This window comes from Zalophus californianus, chromosome 8, assembly GCF_009762305.2.
Source record: "Zalophus californianus isolate mZalCal1 chromosome 8, mZalCal1.pri.v2, whole genome shotgun sequence".
In the NCBI taxonomy this organism is placed as follows: Eukaryota; Metazoa; Chordata; class Mammalia; order Carnivora; family Otariidae; genus Zalophus; species Zalophus californianus.
In genome coordinates, this window is record NC_045602.1 from 107,659,112 (window position 1) to 107,673,354 (window position 14,243).

The following is a 14,243-nucleotide window of genomic DNA, read 5'->3' on the forward strand; positions in this document are numbered from 1 at the left end:
TGCATGGGATATCATCTCTGAAACTTTATCTTGGGTTTCCCAGGTTTTGCTTATTTTGGAGCTTTGGTTTGCTCTTAAATCTTTCTCCTAAATCATGAGCCCCAAAGAGGGTCGCGTGAAATACTAAATCGTGGCTAATTCCTTTGAGGCAAATATCAATTATCAAGTGACTTGCTCGCACATTTCCAACCATTCCTTGCCTTTTCCCCACCCCCCTCCAAAACAAGTAACTTCAGAAGCAAAAAGGAAAACACGAGGTAATCATCATGAATGCTGTACAAATGCACCATTTTCTCTTACAGGTTGGACTTTATAGAATGAAATGCCAGGGCTCTGATATTTATTATCTGAAAGAGATTTGACATTTGGAGAAATGTGTTCACATAACCTTGGAAAGAAAAACAAGCTGATCCAACAGAAGAGGAGGGGGGCAGAAAACATGATGGGCACAATTTTGCTGTGTGTTGGGCAAAGTCAGAAAACTGGGTCCTTCTGAGCATAAAGAGCTCCCAGATGAGGTAACAGTTAAATACAAATCAATTTCCAGCTCTTCATGAGAGCCACTACATATCAATTTTAAATATACATGACCACAATATTAATAATGAAGAAATCTTATGTTTTATTTAATACTTTGGCCAGACCAGCCCCTTTGAAGGGATCACTAGTTTAGGAAAGAAGAACAACAAACCATCATTCACTTTCCTGCAGGTTTCTCATTTTCCTAATTATTTCTATTGGTCCTGCTTTATTCTTTCTGCAAATTAAGGGGTAGGGGAGTGTTTCTAAATTAGATCAGCAATTTCTGGTTCTTATCCAAATATTCTACCTAATAAGGACGTAAGTTCTCATGGATTGGACAACCACTCTGCAACATTCCTGAGAATTGAATAATATAATAATCTTGAAAGTCAGCAGAGTGGATTATCCACTTTTTTTTTCTGGACTTGAACTTGTGACCTTAACAGTAGCACTGCAAAAAAGCAAATGTGCTAAGCACTTTGCCGGAGTAACCTTCCATGTAGACTTTTCATCTTAAATACACACAACTGAAAACAACTACAATTTTTGGAAAATTATGTACAAACCCAATACTTCTTTTGATTACATATAAATACAAATTAGCTATCTTTCCTAAAAAGTGGTTATAATAGTAAATAAATACAAAATAAATCTGACCATTATACTTCATGTGCTGGGGTTGAACCCATATAAAATGTACAACTAAATACACTTTAAAATCTTTAAGGAATAATTCTCTGATTAAAATATTTGTTTTCCCAACTTCTTTTTGTAGATATAAATATATTTTCAAAATAACTGTTTTTTTTCTCCATTCCATTCCATAAATAAAGTCTTCATTGGGAAATATTAAAGTGTCAACTTGTTTTTTTTTTTTGCTTTTTTTTTTTTTTGCTTTTTTCTAAAATATATATATATATTTATTTATTTATTTCATTTTGCTGTGCTAACGACACCCACAACCCTCCACAACCATGTCCTGATAGTTCTTTAATACGACCTTTTCGTTTTCATCAAGGTACAGCATGGAGATAGCACTGAGTTCCGTTGGTACACAGCACGCCTTGGGAATCTTAGAATTAACGGAGTTGACCAACGTCTGAACAATGGCATGATTAGTGGAGTTCAGGTGATCTGCCAGGGGAAAAGGGCATTCCCCATGACAATAAAAGGCGTGGTACCCCGGGGGTGCTACGATCCAGTCATTCCACCCCACATCACTGAAGTCCACGTACAAAGGGTGTCTCTTACAGCTGGACTTAAGGCGTTTGCGCTGTTTGTGTTTTGCTTGGCGCTTTTCTCTTTTGTGGAGGGGGTGTCCTTTCCCATCGTGGCCAAACGTTACTAACAGTGGCCTGATCTGTGACCAGCTGTGCTCATCTTGGTGCAAAGACCTGCTAATCCTGACGTGTCTCTTGGAGACACCTTGGTTCTCCTCCAAGTGGGTCACTTCCACCACAAATCCGTGGTTGGCGAGGCCCTGTGCCGTCCACCTCATCACAGCAGGGGTGACATCAAAGCTCTCCCACCTGCTTGTGTTCTGATTCACCAACCTAGTGTCCAAAAGTCTGGTCACGGGGAACTTCAAGTTGGCTGCCGCAGGTTTAATAATTTCATAAATATTAATTCGGTGATGGAAACTGCTATTGTTTTCCAAAGTTTCCTGCATCTGTTCCCGAAAAACCTGAAGTTCTGCTGAGGTGATAAACTCGTCGGTAGGGATAGAAGTTAAATTAAAGAAGAACCTCCGGGTTGTTTTTCCACTCATTTCTGGCAGTTCTTCCAAAGATTCTAATTTGACATAAAAACAGGTGGAAAAGAAAAAGAAAAAAACCATTCAGTAAAGTAAGTAATGACAATCTGATGATATATGAGAATTTGTAAACCTCATTTCAGGGTTTGATTTAACCCATGTAAAAGTCTGCAACTAGAAAATAAAAACTTCCCCTTCAGATAAAAAGAAAGCCTCCCTTTTCTGTACACATATGTCGACATGCAGACCATGAAGCAAAACTTCACAATTTGTTGTTGGGCTTTTTTGTTTTGTTTTGTTTTGTTTTTCATTGTGACGTTTTTAATCCCATACATGAATACTGCTTCCAGGTGGCTATAATAATGGGGAAAACACTGAAGCATTTCTTTGGAAGTCACAGACTTTAGGGCAAAAAAAAAAAGTCAGCACTATAGTTAGTAGAGGTCTAATGAGTGAGGATTTGAGGAAATTATTGCATTTCTTAAAAAGAAAAAGGCTTTAATGTCAATCCCTTAAACAGTATTCTAAAACATTACTCTGCAATTTAGATGATTTACAAATCTCAATATACAGATTTCAGTTTCCTAATTAAAGAGTCTGAAACTCAACATCAACGATGACATTTTGCAAAGCACACCCTACTATTTTATTCCAAGTCCAGAGACAAAGGCATTTACAGGGATCGACTTCTTTGGAAGCGTAAGGGTGGTACTAAGATACCGTAGTAATTAAGGCCAGACAATTTCAAAAGAAGGAACTTCCTAACTGTTGTCTTGTTCTCTCACCTCCTTATGACCTCAAAAACCAAATTTCGTGGTAGATAGTTTTGTAAGAAAAAAAAAAAAATGACTCTCTTCAATTCCTTTGTCCTTAAAAAAAAAAATAAACCATATTAAAAACACACACCTACCAAATAGACCCAAAACCAAAAAAATTATGAAAATTTATAAAAATACCATCATGAGATTCATAAGGGATAATTTCACCATACTACTACAGAATAAACATTCTGTATCTAGTATCATCACTTCAAAATAAACCATTTAAGTGGGCTATGCATAAAAGCTCTTTCTGATTTAAGATTCCTGAATTTAAATTTTAAAACAAATTTAAATATAGGAAACTATATTAATTTTATGGTTGTATTTCCCCTCCGTCAAGCAGTTATAAGTTGTTCAGAGAATGTAGATAGCAAAGGAGAATCACTTAAGATCACTCAACTCAGAGGTTTTACTTGTATAAACCTTCATCATCAAAGCACCAGTCATGACTGCAAGCTAAGTGGAAGTGCCAAGTTCAAGAGGGACAGTTTACACCAAATCATGGAGTAATGCTTTAAGGGGATGCTTCTCAAACTTCAATCTTCATACAAAACACCTAAGACACCTTAAGTCTTTAAATGCAGATTCTGATTCAGTGGGCCTGGAGTAGGACTTGAGATTCAGCATTTCCTGCAAGCTCCCCAGGTGAGTCAATGCTAGGAGCTCACAGATTGCCCTTACAGGGTCAAGGTTTTAAAGGATGCTTTTCACATTCAAATGTAAATTCCAGGAGCATATTTTAAAGTGATTCTTGCCAAATAATACAAAAAGGAGGAGAAGAAACAGTAGTGTCAGCCAAGGAATAAGAAGTGAGTCCTTGGGTGGACAGCCAGGGACTCAGAACAGAAAGATCTTCCAAAGCTCATATGCTTGGGACAGGGAGAGTATTAGGCCAAGAAGTAAACCCTCCATGGTCCCCTCACGCCTGCTACTCTACACCTGTTGGGAATACCTTTTGGGAGCTATTCACACTCTAAGCTAATGGTACTTTAGGCCAGGCACTATTTTTATTTTTTGTTTTATTTTATTTAAATTCAATTAATTAACATCTAGTGTATTATTAGTTTCAGAGGTAGAGGTCAGTGACTCACCAGTTGCATACAACACCCAGTGCTCATTCCATCACGTGCCCTCCTTAATGCCCATCACCCAGTTTCCCCATCCCCCCACCCTCCCCCCCTCCAGCAACCCTCAGTTTGTTTCTTATAGTTAAGAGTCTCATGGTTTGTCTCCCTCTCTGATTTTGTCTTATTTTATTTTTAAAATAATTCTCCAACCAATCAGAGCAGGGCTCTCCTCAATGGCTCCAACAAGTATCAAGGATTGTGTTTAGCTCCTTCTTTTCTTTCCTCCCTGTAATTCAGGGGCCTTCTAATGTTTCCACTGAAGGTGTTCTTTTAGCAGAGAAGCCAACAGATACCAAAGAAAAATAAAATCAGCAGTGTCCCCCAGATGTAATGACATAAAGCCAGATCTGGCTTGAACTACTGACTTCTCTGATAGCAGCACACCTAAGAACACTCTTTTCTTTTAAAGAGGCGGGGAGGAAAGGCAAATTATCCAGGGCATTTACTGAACAGCTGTATTAATAAGGTGCCCAGAGAAATCACAATTGCAACAAAAACTAATTCCAAATCCATAAATGAAAAAGAAAGAAGTTATGAACACATACAGACATGAGCACACACAGACACAAGGGGACAACACACACACACACACACACACACACACACACACACACACACACACACACACACACACACACACACACAAGCAGCCAGAGGATGATAATGGACACTCACCAAGAGCAGCATGAAATACAGGTAAAATGAGTAAAGATGGGTATAAAAAAGGCATAAAATAGAATGACCTTCCAGAAGATAAATCTAAGACTGAAGTGAATCATATAAAACTGTCACTATTTGACTAGACTTGACATGTTAAAAAAAAAACAGCAATTTCATGTACTTCAAAATCTCACAAAGTTAAGCAGCAGAGAGGATAATCACTTAGCAACTAACTTCGCAAAGGGAAGAACTGCACTATTAAACAGTAAGTAAAGTGAAGACCTTTCCCTGACTTCCCAGCTTCATTAAGAACCTCTATTTGTCCTTAATACAAAGGACTCCAGTGACACCCCTGTGGACGCAGGTCAACACAGGTAAGTCAGACAACTCCAAACCCAGTAAAAAAACTGCTCAAGTTTGGGGCACCTACCACCACTTCCTTTGATCTGCAAGGAATGAATTTCTTGTTAAGGGAAGAAAAATCAAAACCTATTTGAAGTAAGTAAAGAAAAAAGAGCTGCACATCATCACACCACACCTGGGGATTCTGAAAATATAGAGCATTTACCTAAGCAGATAATGTATGCTCTTTTAGAGGCTTATATAGTTATTAATTCTCTGTAAATAACCCTTTTGAATAAGCTGAACTGATCAAGGGATTTGGGTATTCCAGCCTGTTTTAGACCTGCGTTCTTGAACCTCTAAGTCCTTATGCAAACAGATGGAGCTATGTTGCAGAAATGTGGGGAAGTAAAGAAAAATAAGGCACCAGTGACATTTGACCTCTCCTCCAAAAGTGAAGTTCTAATTTAATCATCTACACTCTGTCAATTACTCATCTACATCCAAATAATACAAAAGATGAGGCTGAATTCCCTCAGCCAGCCTGGGTTCACTCTGGCCTCCTCTTCCCTAGACAAGTGGGAGAACTGGTCATTAGAGAAAGAAATCATCAGGATAACGCATCTAGCATGCTGGAGGCTTCTTTGTGCCCCGTCTGGCACTAAGATCTTTACAGGAATCATCTCACAACAAACTGTTTAGGTAGGGACTCTTATTATCTCCATTTTGGAAATGAAATTGTTGGAGCTCAGAGAGGTATGTGACTTTCCTAAGGTCACAGAACTAATAAATGAAGAGCAGATCTATGAACGTGAGTCTACTGCAGTTCCCAAGTTTCTGGCCACTAGGCGCCACTACCTAACACGGGGGAGGAGTCAAAATCTCAAGCAAGGGGCGCCTGGGTGGCTCAGTTGGTTAAAGGGTCTGCCTTCAGCTCAGGTCATGATCTCCAGGGCCTGGGATCCCTCACTTTGGGCTTTCTGGTCAGCGGGGAGTCTGCTTCTCCTTCTCCCCCTCCCCCTACTCATTCTCTCATTCTCTCTCTCTCTCTCTCTCAAATAAATAAAGTCTTAAACAAACATACAAACTCAAGCAAATGTCAAAACCATTAGGGGCACATTTATATTTGCTACAGTAATAACCACAGTGTGAGTTCTTTCCCAACCAAAAGGATAGAAATATACTATCACCCACGTATGGTGGAGAGAAGACACAACTAAAGAGTAAGAAGGTACAGTGGCAAGGCCCCCTGGGACATGCAGATCTTGTCCGAAACCACTGATATCTTGCAGCTGCCTTTCTGTCCTCAAGAATGGTGAGTTTTAGCAGAAAAGGGAATTCTCGTTATGTTTTGAGAATTTTGCAACACTCTTTGGACCAAAAATGGCCATTAAGACAAAAACAACAAAAACCTGGAGGATGCTATAGCAAATCAGTAAGACTGGAAATCACTGCCCTGAAATGAATTGAAAGTAGCTGAGAATAAGAAACAGTATTTTCTAGTCTATAAAATAATGGCTAGAGAATTAATATTATCAAGGAGAAAAGATATATAAAATAGGAAGATTAAAAGGAAACGGGGTTTTTTTGTTTTGTTTTTTTTTAAGAAAAGACAACAAAAGATATGGCAACTAAAGCAAAAGTACTGTCATCCTCACAAACCCTGATCCAGCTTCTGCCCACCCTTAACTCCAACACCTTTGGAATGACTATGTGCCCTCTTACCGTCCTTTGACTACTTAGTGAAACACACAATGGACAAGTTTAAAAAAAAGACAAAATAGCTCAATGAGAACGATAGAGAGAAACCACCAAGAGTGGAGGACAGAAAATATTAGTCCAAGAACAATCGTTGGGCACCAAAGCTTCAACCTCCAAAGACTTCCAAAGAGAATGCCTGTTCTACCTGATGGGGCCCTTCTTAAGGACACTGAACTACCTGGGGATACTAGAGAAGCGCATCAGGTAAGTATTGCTCTGGGGGGGGGGCGTGTATGTCCAAATCCTTTGCTTACACTGGGCATTTGTGATACAAGTTCTCAAGCTCACAGGGCAGCCGCTGCTTCTTGAACTCTCCTATTATACGGATATTTTCATGATAATTACATTTGTGGGAAAAGGGTTAATCTCTCTTCAAAGGCTTTAGTCATGGAGGCAAATAAATTCCATTGTTTCATACAAAAAGAAGACTGTGTCCTTCAGAGTCTGGAGAGCAAGCACATGGTCCTTCTATATTCCACTCTGACGGGAAAGCATAAAGACTTTTTACAGTGCCAATGAAGTCCACCAATTTCAATGTGTTTTTAACTACAGCAAAGCAAAGAACAATATTTCCAGTTGAAGAAGTAATTTTTCTGTCCTCAGTGGCAGTTGAGAAAGGTCTATGTGGCCAAAGAACTTTTTAATGACTGAAAAAAAATTGTTGCAGCACTTGGGTCCTCCTGAGTGAAAAGTATTATACACAGGACTAAGCAAAGTTTAATAGGAGAAATGACAACTGATAATTTTGTTTCAGATTGCCTACCATGTGGTCCCATTATCTTCATACAGCGGTTGATATCTGATACCCATGGTATCTCTGGTCTTATATTTCACCAAATCACCAGAACCCACCCACAAATAAAACCAACAGGTAATTCTTGGAATCAGGCCTTTAGTCCTCTACCAAATAAATGCCCGTTAAGGTTGCATGAGCCAAGTTCTGCTCTTAAGCCAGATGCCTTAATCACATGGTTTATTAAAAGATTTTTAGTGCCATACATGGCACAGGGTATTTATAAAAACCAAATCCTGGGTTCCACAAAAATGAAATGGTCTTCGAAAAATGCATTATGTGGCCTAACAATGATACACTAGTCATAAGAAGAAAAGAAATGGATTTGATGAAATTTGAGGGAAAAAATTACATGGCTTTTCTCTATCATGTAACTGCATTAAGATCTGACATTACTCTTAAGTTGACTGGAAGCAGGTCGATAACTTCCATACTATTTTGCACATAACATTTATACTTTTAAAGCGATAAATTCTGACTTATAAACTCAAACATGTTATTTAAGTTAAAATAACACTCAATTTGTAGCCTCTTTAGTTTTGATCAAGCCACTTCTAGAGGAAGAAGGAGAAATACACAGACTTCACTGATAGAACCCTCATGCAACTGAGTGTTTTAGGTGTCAAATGACCTAAATGTTCCTCCTTTTAAGTTAGAAGAGACACACAGTACCTTCCTGGCCTTAAAAATAGTTAAGAGTGGTTCCAGGCTAAATTTCCAGGAGAGGTGACTGAAATATAGCTACTCTCGCTACTTTTCTATGCAGAAAAACAATTCTCATCAGCATCAGCTGAGAATGATGAGCTGCATCTATAATCATCCCAAGGTTATGTTGACAGAACATAGAGGAGTGAAAACATTTCTACATATGACAACAGACAACTTCTGCTTTCAGTGAATAAATCCTGAAGGAGTAGAATGATATCTTAGATCCTTTCCCACTGGATCTCTACTGCAAAAAGCACCTCACTTGGAAATGTGCTGGAAAATGATGGATTATGATAAATGGATTATCAGTTCAGTGTCCCCTTCACAGGGTACAGCTGCTTTGATAAAGAAGTACCTTTTGTTATGCAACCTGCCTTTGGGACTTCTTTCCAATACCCAGTACTGTTCTCACAAGTGTAGCCATCCTTCACACTGGGAGAAAATGCCTGGCTGCAACATTTCGTATTTGTTTATATCAGAGCATAGATTTCTACTTGAAATTTACTACCTCAAGGCAAGGCAAGAAAAGGGGAACTTTACTGCCAATTCCCCAATAACCTACAAGAGGTTGTTCTGTGACATACAGCTTTGGACCTTTCTCTAGAACTTGATGAAACCCATGCTCTATTTGGAATGTATTAAAAGCCAAAGGAGAATTTAAAAGTGTAGGAAAAAACTAAACTGGAATGTATTTTTGACTAATTGATCCAAGAACTTGGGTACAAAAGATGTCAATAGCTTCTCTCAGACATTTCAAATCCACTAAATGCTTTTCTGATGAAACAAGCAGAAATCTCCTACCTTAGGAAAACCACATTCAGTATCATAAAAGAAAAAAAAATCCACATTTCAATGCTCATAAAAAGAAAAAAAAAAAACAGGCAGCTACTGCAAAAGCTTTTATCTGAAGGCTTGCCTTGTCTCTACTAGGGAGTTCATCTCAGATTTAAGTACAAAACAAGAAAGTCATTGTGGAAACAATAAGATTGATTGTGGAATTGATCTCCCACGGGGATTATTTAGGGATTCGAAATCGTCCAAACCAGGCCCAGATCAACTGTAAATTAGAAAGACTTTGGGGCCCCAGGCTTTTGATTTTTCAACAGTACCTCTGAAAATTCTGCCCTTGGCTGTGTCTAGCCTGAAACCCTAGCTTAAGCAGGAGAAGCAGACTTACAGGGTAAGGGCTTCCAAACAGACGTAAAGAGATCCCAATCTGCCCCCCTCCTTTTCATCCCTCCCCTAGGAAATTCTTGCACGTTTAGCTGACTAGGGGCATGCCTTTTGCCCGCATCTTCCCCATCACTTGACTTCTCTCCAGTTCCTGGAGGAGGAGTCGCTCTTCTGGCTGCAAGCCAGGAAAAGGGTGCGGATTTACCAAAGGGGAATCCCTGGCTCCCGCGCCACACAGGCAGTGCGTTAAAGCCAGGTTCGGAAACGTTCTTTCAAAGGCAAGAATGGAAACGTCTGCGGCGGCGCCCAGGCCAAGCTGCCTTTCCAGGGATGCTAGCAGTCGGCCCACGGTGGGGAGCTTTTGGAGGTGACTCTCCGCCCGCATCTCCGTCCCCGCTCTCTGCTCCACAACTCACCTTCGTGGTGGAAGCTGCGCACCGTGTTGGCGAGGCTGGCCGCCCGCTCCAGCCGGTGGTCCGGGGCGGGCGCGCCCGGCTGGCCCGAGTGCCGGCGGTACAGGTCCAGCATGTAGGGGGGCACCACGGCGTCCCTGCTGGGGGTGGGTCTCCGCTTCAGGCCGAACATGCTGAGCAGCCGCAACTCGAACTCGCTCAGGACTTCGTCCGAGGGCTGGGACGAGGAGCGGCCAGTGGATGCCGCGATCTTCCTCCGGCCCAGCTCGGGAATGAGACCGGCCGCGCCGCCCAGGAGGACCTGGGGAAGCAGCAACGCTAGAAGACAGCGGGTCCCGGCCACCATGGTCGACCTGCGGACAGGGCCGACGTGAGTCACCGCGTTCCCCGCCCAACCCTCTCCCCTTCCACCCCCGCGTTCCCCGGCTCCCGCTCGGTCCGTTGCCGCCTCCTCCAGGGTGCCCACCTGGTTTGCAGTACTCGAGGGGATACTTCAAAGGGGCTGAAGCTCGAACGTTTGGGAGAATGGAAAGCCCCTAGTTCCTGAGCCCGAAGGCTTTTCCCCTTCCATCTCACTCTCATCTGAGACGATTTGCACACAGGCACACACACCCCACCAGCGTCAACTGTCACCTTTTTTCTGTGACACTCGCGCTGACAGCCTGTGCTGGGAACTTGGGGAAACCACCGCTTGGTCTGACACCTCTCCTCCGTTCCCCACAAACCCAAACACATTGCCCAGCGCTCGCTTGCATATAAACACGCACGAATGGTGCATGTGACTTCCTTACAGGCACTGTATAGAACTTCCTGATACACGCGCGCGCATACACACACACACACACAGTCTATAACTTCCAGACCCAGTAAACTCAAGGCCACAACTTCCGAAGCCACTTGCAACTTGTGGCCCACACCTAAGTGTGACTCAGAGGTGTCAAGACAGGCCACTCCGACCCCGAACCCCCCACTCCCATGCAGTCAAGATACACACGTATATTCCTCAAATTACGTAAACAACCAGTATCTGTTAATTCACGTGTCAATAGAAGGTGGTATTGAAGTCCTGCCCCCCTTGCATTCCTGGAAACAAACAGGGAGAACCCCAACTTCTAGTATTTTCCTAAATGGGACTTGGCTCTGAGTAGAGAGCAGGTCTTTCTGAGAAACTTGAAGGGAGAAAGATGGCCATGGTTGAGGCGTAAAGGTTGGCAACTAACGGGTGAAATCCAGGGGCCACCCTCCCGAAGGGATTTGACTTTTTTTTTTTTTAATCATCTAAGTGTTAACAGCCCTAATAAAATACTGAAGAGAGGGAAGGGAGGAGGGGCAGAAGAGTGAGAGCCAGGAGGGCCAGGCTGACGGTCGCCGGGGGCGGTCGGATGGGGACATACCCGCAGGGGCTCGGCAGCACGTGGACCTGGAGGGGGGTCTGTTTACGTCTGGCCAGGCACGGCCCCAGGACCGGCTCAGCGGCAGCGGCCGCCCGGGCCCCGCGCCTAACCCCCCAGTGTCAGCCCGGGGCCCACGTCCTCTACCTTTAGGAGACCGCAGACCGTCTAAGAAGCACGCGGGGACACGTCCATTGAAAGAGCCTCCACATGGAAAAAGCTCTGGTCCAAGGACCTGGCGCAGGGACCGGGTTCCCTTCCTTTGCCTCCTCCTCCTCCCGGGTGCCGGCGGGGCCGTCCTTCTCCTCACGCAGGGAACGGGGTCTCGGGGTCTGGCCCAGCGGAGGAGTGGAGGGGAGCGGGGTCCGGAGGCGGCGAGGCTGGGTCCGTTGGGGCAAAGGCACCGGCGCGAAGTGGGGAGCGCAAGCTATTCTCCCTGCAAGTTCAAGAAGTCTCCGGCCAAGTGCTGACACACAACAACAGCGAGCAGGGGGAGGAGTGCGGGGCAGGGAAGGGAAGGGAGAAAGGAAAAGCTGGTGCTGTCGTTGTCCTTAGGAACCAGCGCCCGCGGGACGCGTGGCCCCGCGTGGGGCCGGCTGCGGGACTCGGGGGGCGAGGGTCGGGCGCTCCGCGCTAGCTCCGCCGCGGCCCATGGCTCGGGGCAGTCATCCTGGGAGACGCCGGGTCCGGGGAAGGGCGCAGCGGCGATCTCGGTGCCGGGCGAGTTGCCCCCCCGCATCACTCTGCCTTACTCCAGCGCACCCCCATTAGCGCTCGCCAGCTGAAACCCCCGCGGCTCCGGCGCTCCGGCGTCCTCGGGCGCATTCTCCGGCGAGTCGAGCCGAGTCCCGGGCCGCCGAGGCGGGTGGCCGCGCTCTTCCCTCCCTCTTCTAGCCCCCGGGCCAAGCTGCGGTGCGCTTTGTGGCCAGCCTGGGGTCCGCTCACACGTCGACCGCCGTGTCGCTGGCCCCCGAGCTTCGGCCGTAGGTGATCGGCATCGCGGCGCTCAGGCTCGGCTCCCGGCTCCCCAGCGCTCTGCGCGCCGGTCCTCGGCTCTGGCGCGGCCCGGGCAGCCGAGGCCACGGCGCAGTGGCGCGCACGGCCGGGCGCTCCAGCCCGCGCGAGGTCTGCGGCGCGCTGGTGCCTCGGAGCCCCCCGTAATCCGCGAAGCGCTGGCCGCGAGGTCGTTCGGGTCGGCGGCGGAGCCTGTGGCGGCTGATGTCCGGCGGCGGCTGCCAATCCCCGGCGGGGTGTGGGAAGCGGAGCGGCGGGCGCAGCGCAAGCCGGGCGCAGCGCGGCGGGGCGAGGACTCCGGCGGCGACGGCGGCGGCGGCGGCGGCGCCGTGGCGCGGCGCTCGCGGCTTTTAAAGGGGACGCAGCCTGCAGTCTCCCTCTCCGCGGAGGCCGAACACCTCCCCCTCGGTGGCGCGGCTCGCCGGGGATCCCCGAGCGGGCGGGAGCGGCGCGCAGGGGTGTGGACGGCGCGCCGGGGCAGCCGCGGCGGGGTGGGGCCGAGGGCGGGGACGCGTGGCCGCCGAGGGGGGCGCTCGCGCATCCAGCCCCTGCCCTCAAAGGGGAGAGCGACTGGAGCGCGGGACCCTCTCCGGGACTGCGGGGGCGAAATTGAGAACACGGGGTCGAGCCTTTATTTCCCACCCGGCCCGTTATTCAACTTTCAGTTTGAAGTTTTTCAGTACTAGACGATGAAAAAAAGAAGAAGACCTCAACCAAGTTACAAGGCATCTTGGCATAGGCTTGGGTAGACTCTTCTGTTTCCCCAGAGAAGAAGAATTAACAGGAAACTAGAGATTGCAAAGTAGGTGTCATTTAAACTTTAACCCACACAGATATATGTATATACATATGTAAACGCATGAGTACGCATTTACATTTATCTATGTATACATTTATGTGTATGTAAATGCACTATTTTATTCAGGTAAATGTACAATATACAAAAATATTCATGTGTGTATCAATATATCCATGTATGTAAATATATGCTAACGAAAGCACATTTCTATAAATACAAGTCTATATATCTACATCTGTGAGTTGGTTGGGGTCCTGCCCTACATGATACTCGCAACGTTGACTCCTGCGTGTGTGGCAGTCTGAAGAGAGGATGATATTATTTCTTTTTATGGTAGCCATCACTTCCTGCTTTGTGATATTTATCTTGCCCAGCTCAGGGGCAGGCGATTAGCAGCTCAGAGGAAGGTAAAGTAATGCACAGTGTGAACCAAGCGTACAAGACCTTAGAAGCTTCTGACCCACCAGGCCCCAGCAGCATGTAGATGACATGTGATCAAGTCACTTGTCTTCCTCAGCTGAATATTCCCCAAATCTGCCACACCATGGCATTTCGAGGTGAAGGCTTTCTGTCCCTCCCAGGATTCCAGCACCCTCCATGCCCAACACAACCAACCAGGTTGCCCAATGGATCCCAGAAGCCAAGGGCAGAAAATTTTTGGAAAAGACCAGATCAGCAAAATCAAGTTTGTCTGCACAGAACCTCCAGCCTGCAAAGCAGAAAAAGCCTGAAGCTGGAGCTCATAACAGCGTATTATCCATGTGTATTATTTTTTCAGTTGGGAAGCTAAAATAATTCTAGGTTCTGCTCACGTAAATCGGATTAGCAACCCACAGAGGGGAATTAGGCACTCGCTGTTTCTTAAAGTATAAAGGTCAAATAAGGTATTTCTGAGGAAGCCGACCTACTAGGAAAATAAATGGGGTGGGGGAGGGTAAAATATTCAGGAACATACTCTCCGCCTCC

At 45.4% G+C, this 14,243-nt stretch overlaps 1 protein-coding gene across 1 annotated transcript; it reads right to left on the bottom strand.

The window, feature by feature from the left end:
* Positions 1–314: 314 nt before the first annotated feature.
* Positions 315–12,776, bottom strand: BMP2 (bone morphogenetic protein 2). The gene is made up of 3 exons (XM_027624037.2): positions 11,612–12,776; positions 10,077–10,426; positions 315–2,313 (listed from the first exon to the last, which is right to left on the bottom strand). Exons 2-3 carry the CDS (start codon positions 10,417–10,419, stop codon positions 1,469–1,471), a joined length of 1,188 nt encoding a protein of 395 aa, XP_027479838.1. The 5' UTR covers positions 10,420–10,426; positions 11,612–12,776; the 3' UTR covers positions 315–1,468.
* Positions 12,777–14,243: the final 1,467 nt, after the last annotated feature.

Coding starts and splice junctions, on each gene's coding strand:
- BMP2 (XM_027624037.2), bottom strand. CDS start 10,419: ATGGTGGCCGGGACCCGCTGTCTTCTAGCGTTGCTGCTTCCCCAGGTC. Junction 2,314..10,076: donor GCGCAGCTTCCACCACGAAG/GTGAGTTGTGGA, acceptor ATGTCAAATTAG/AATCTTTGGAAGAACTGCCA.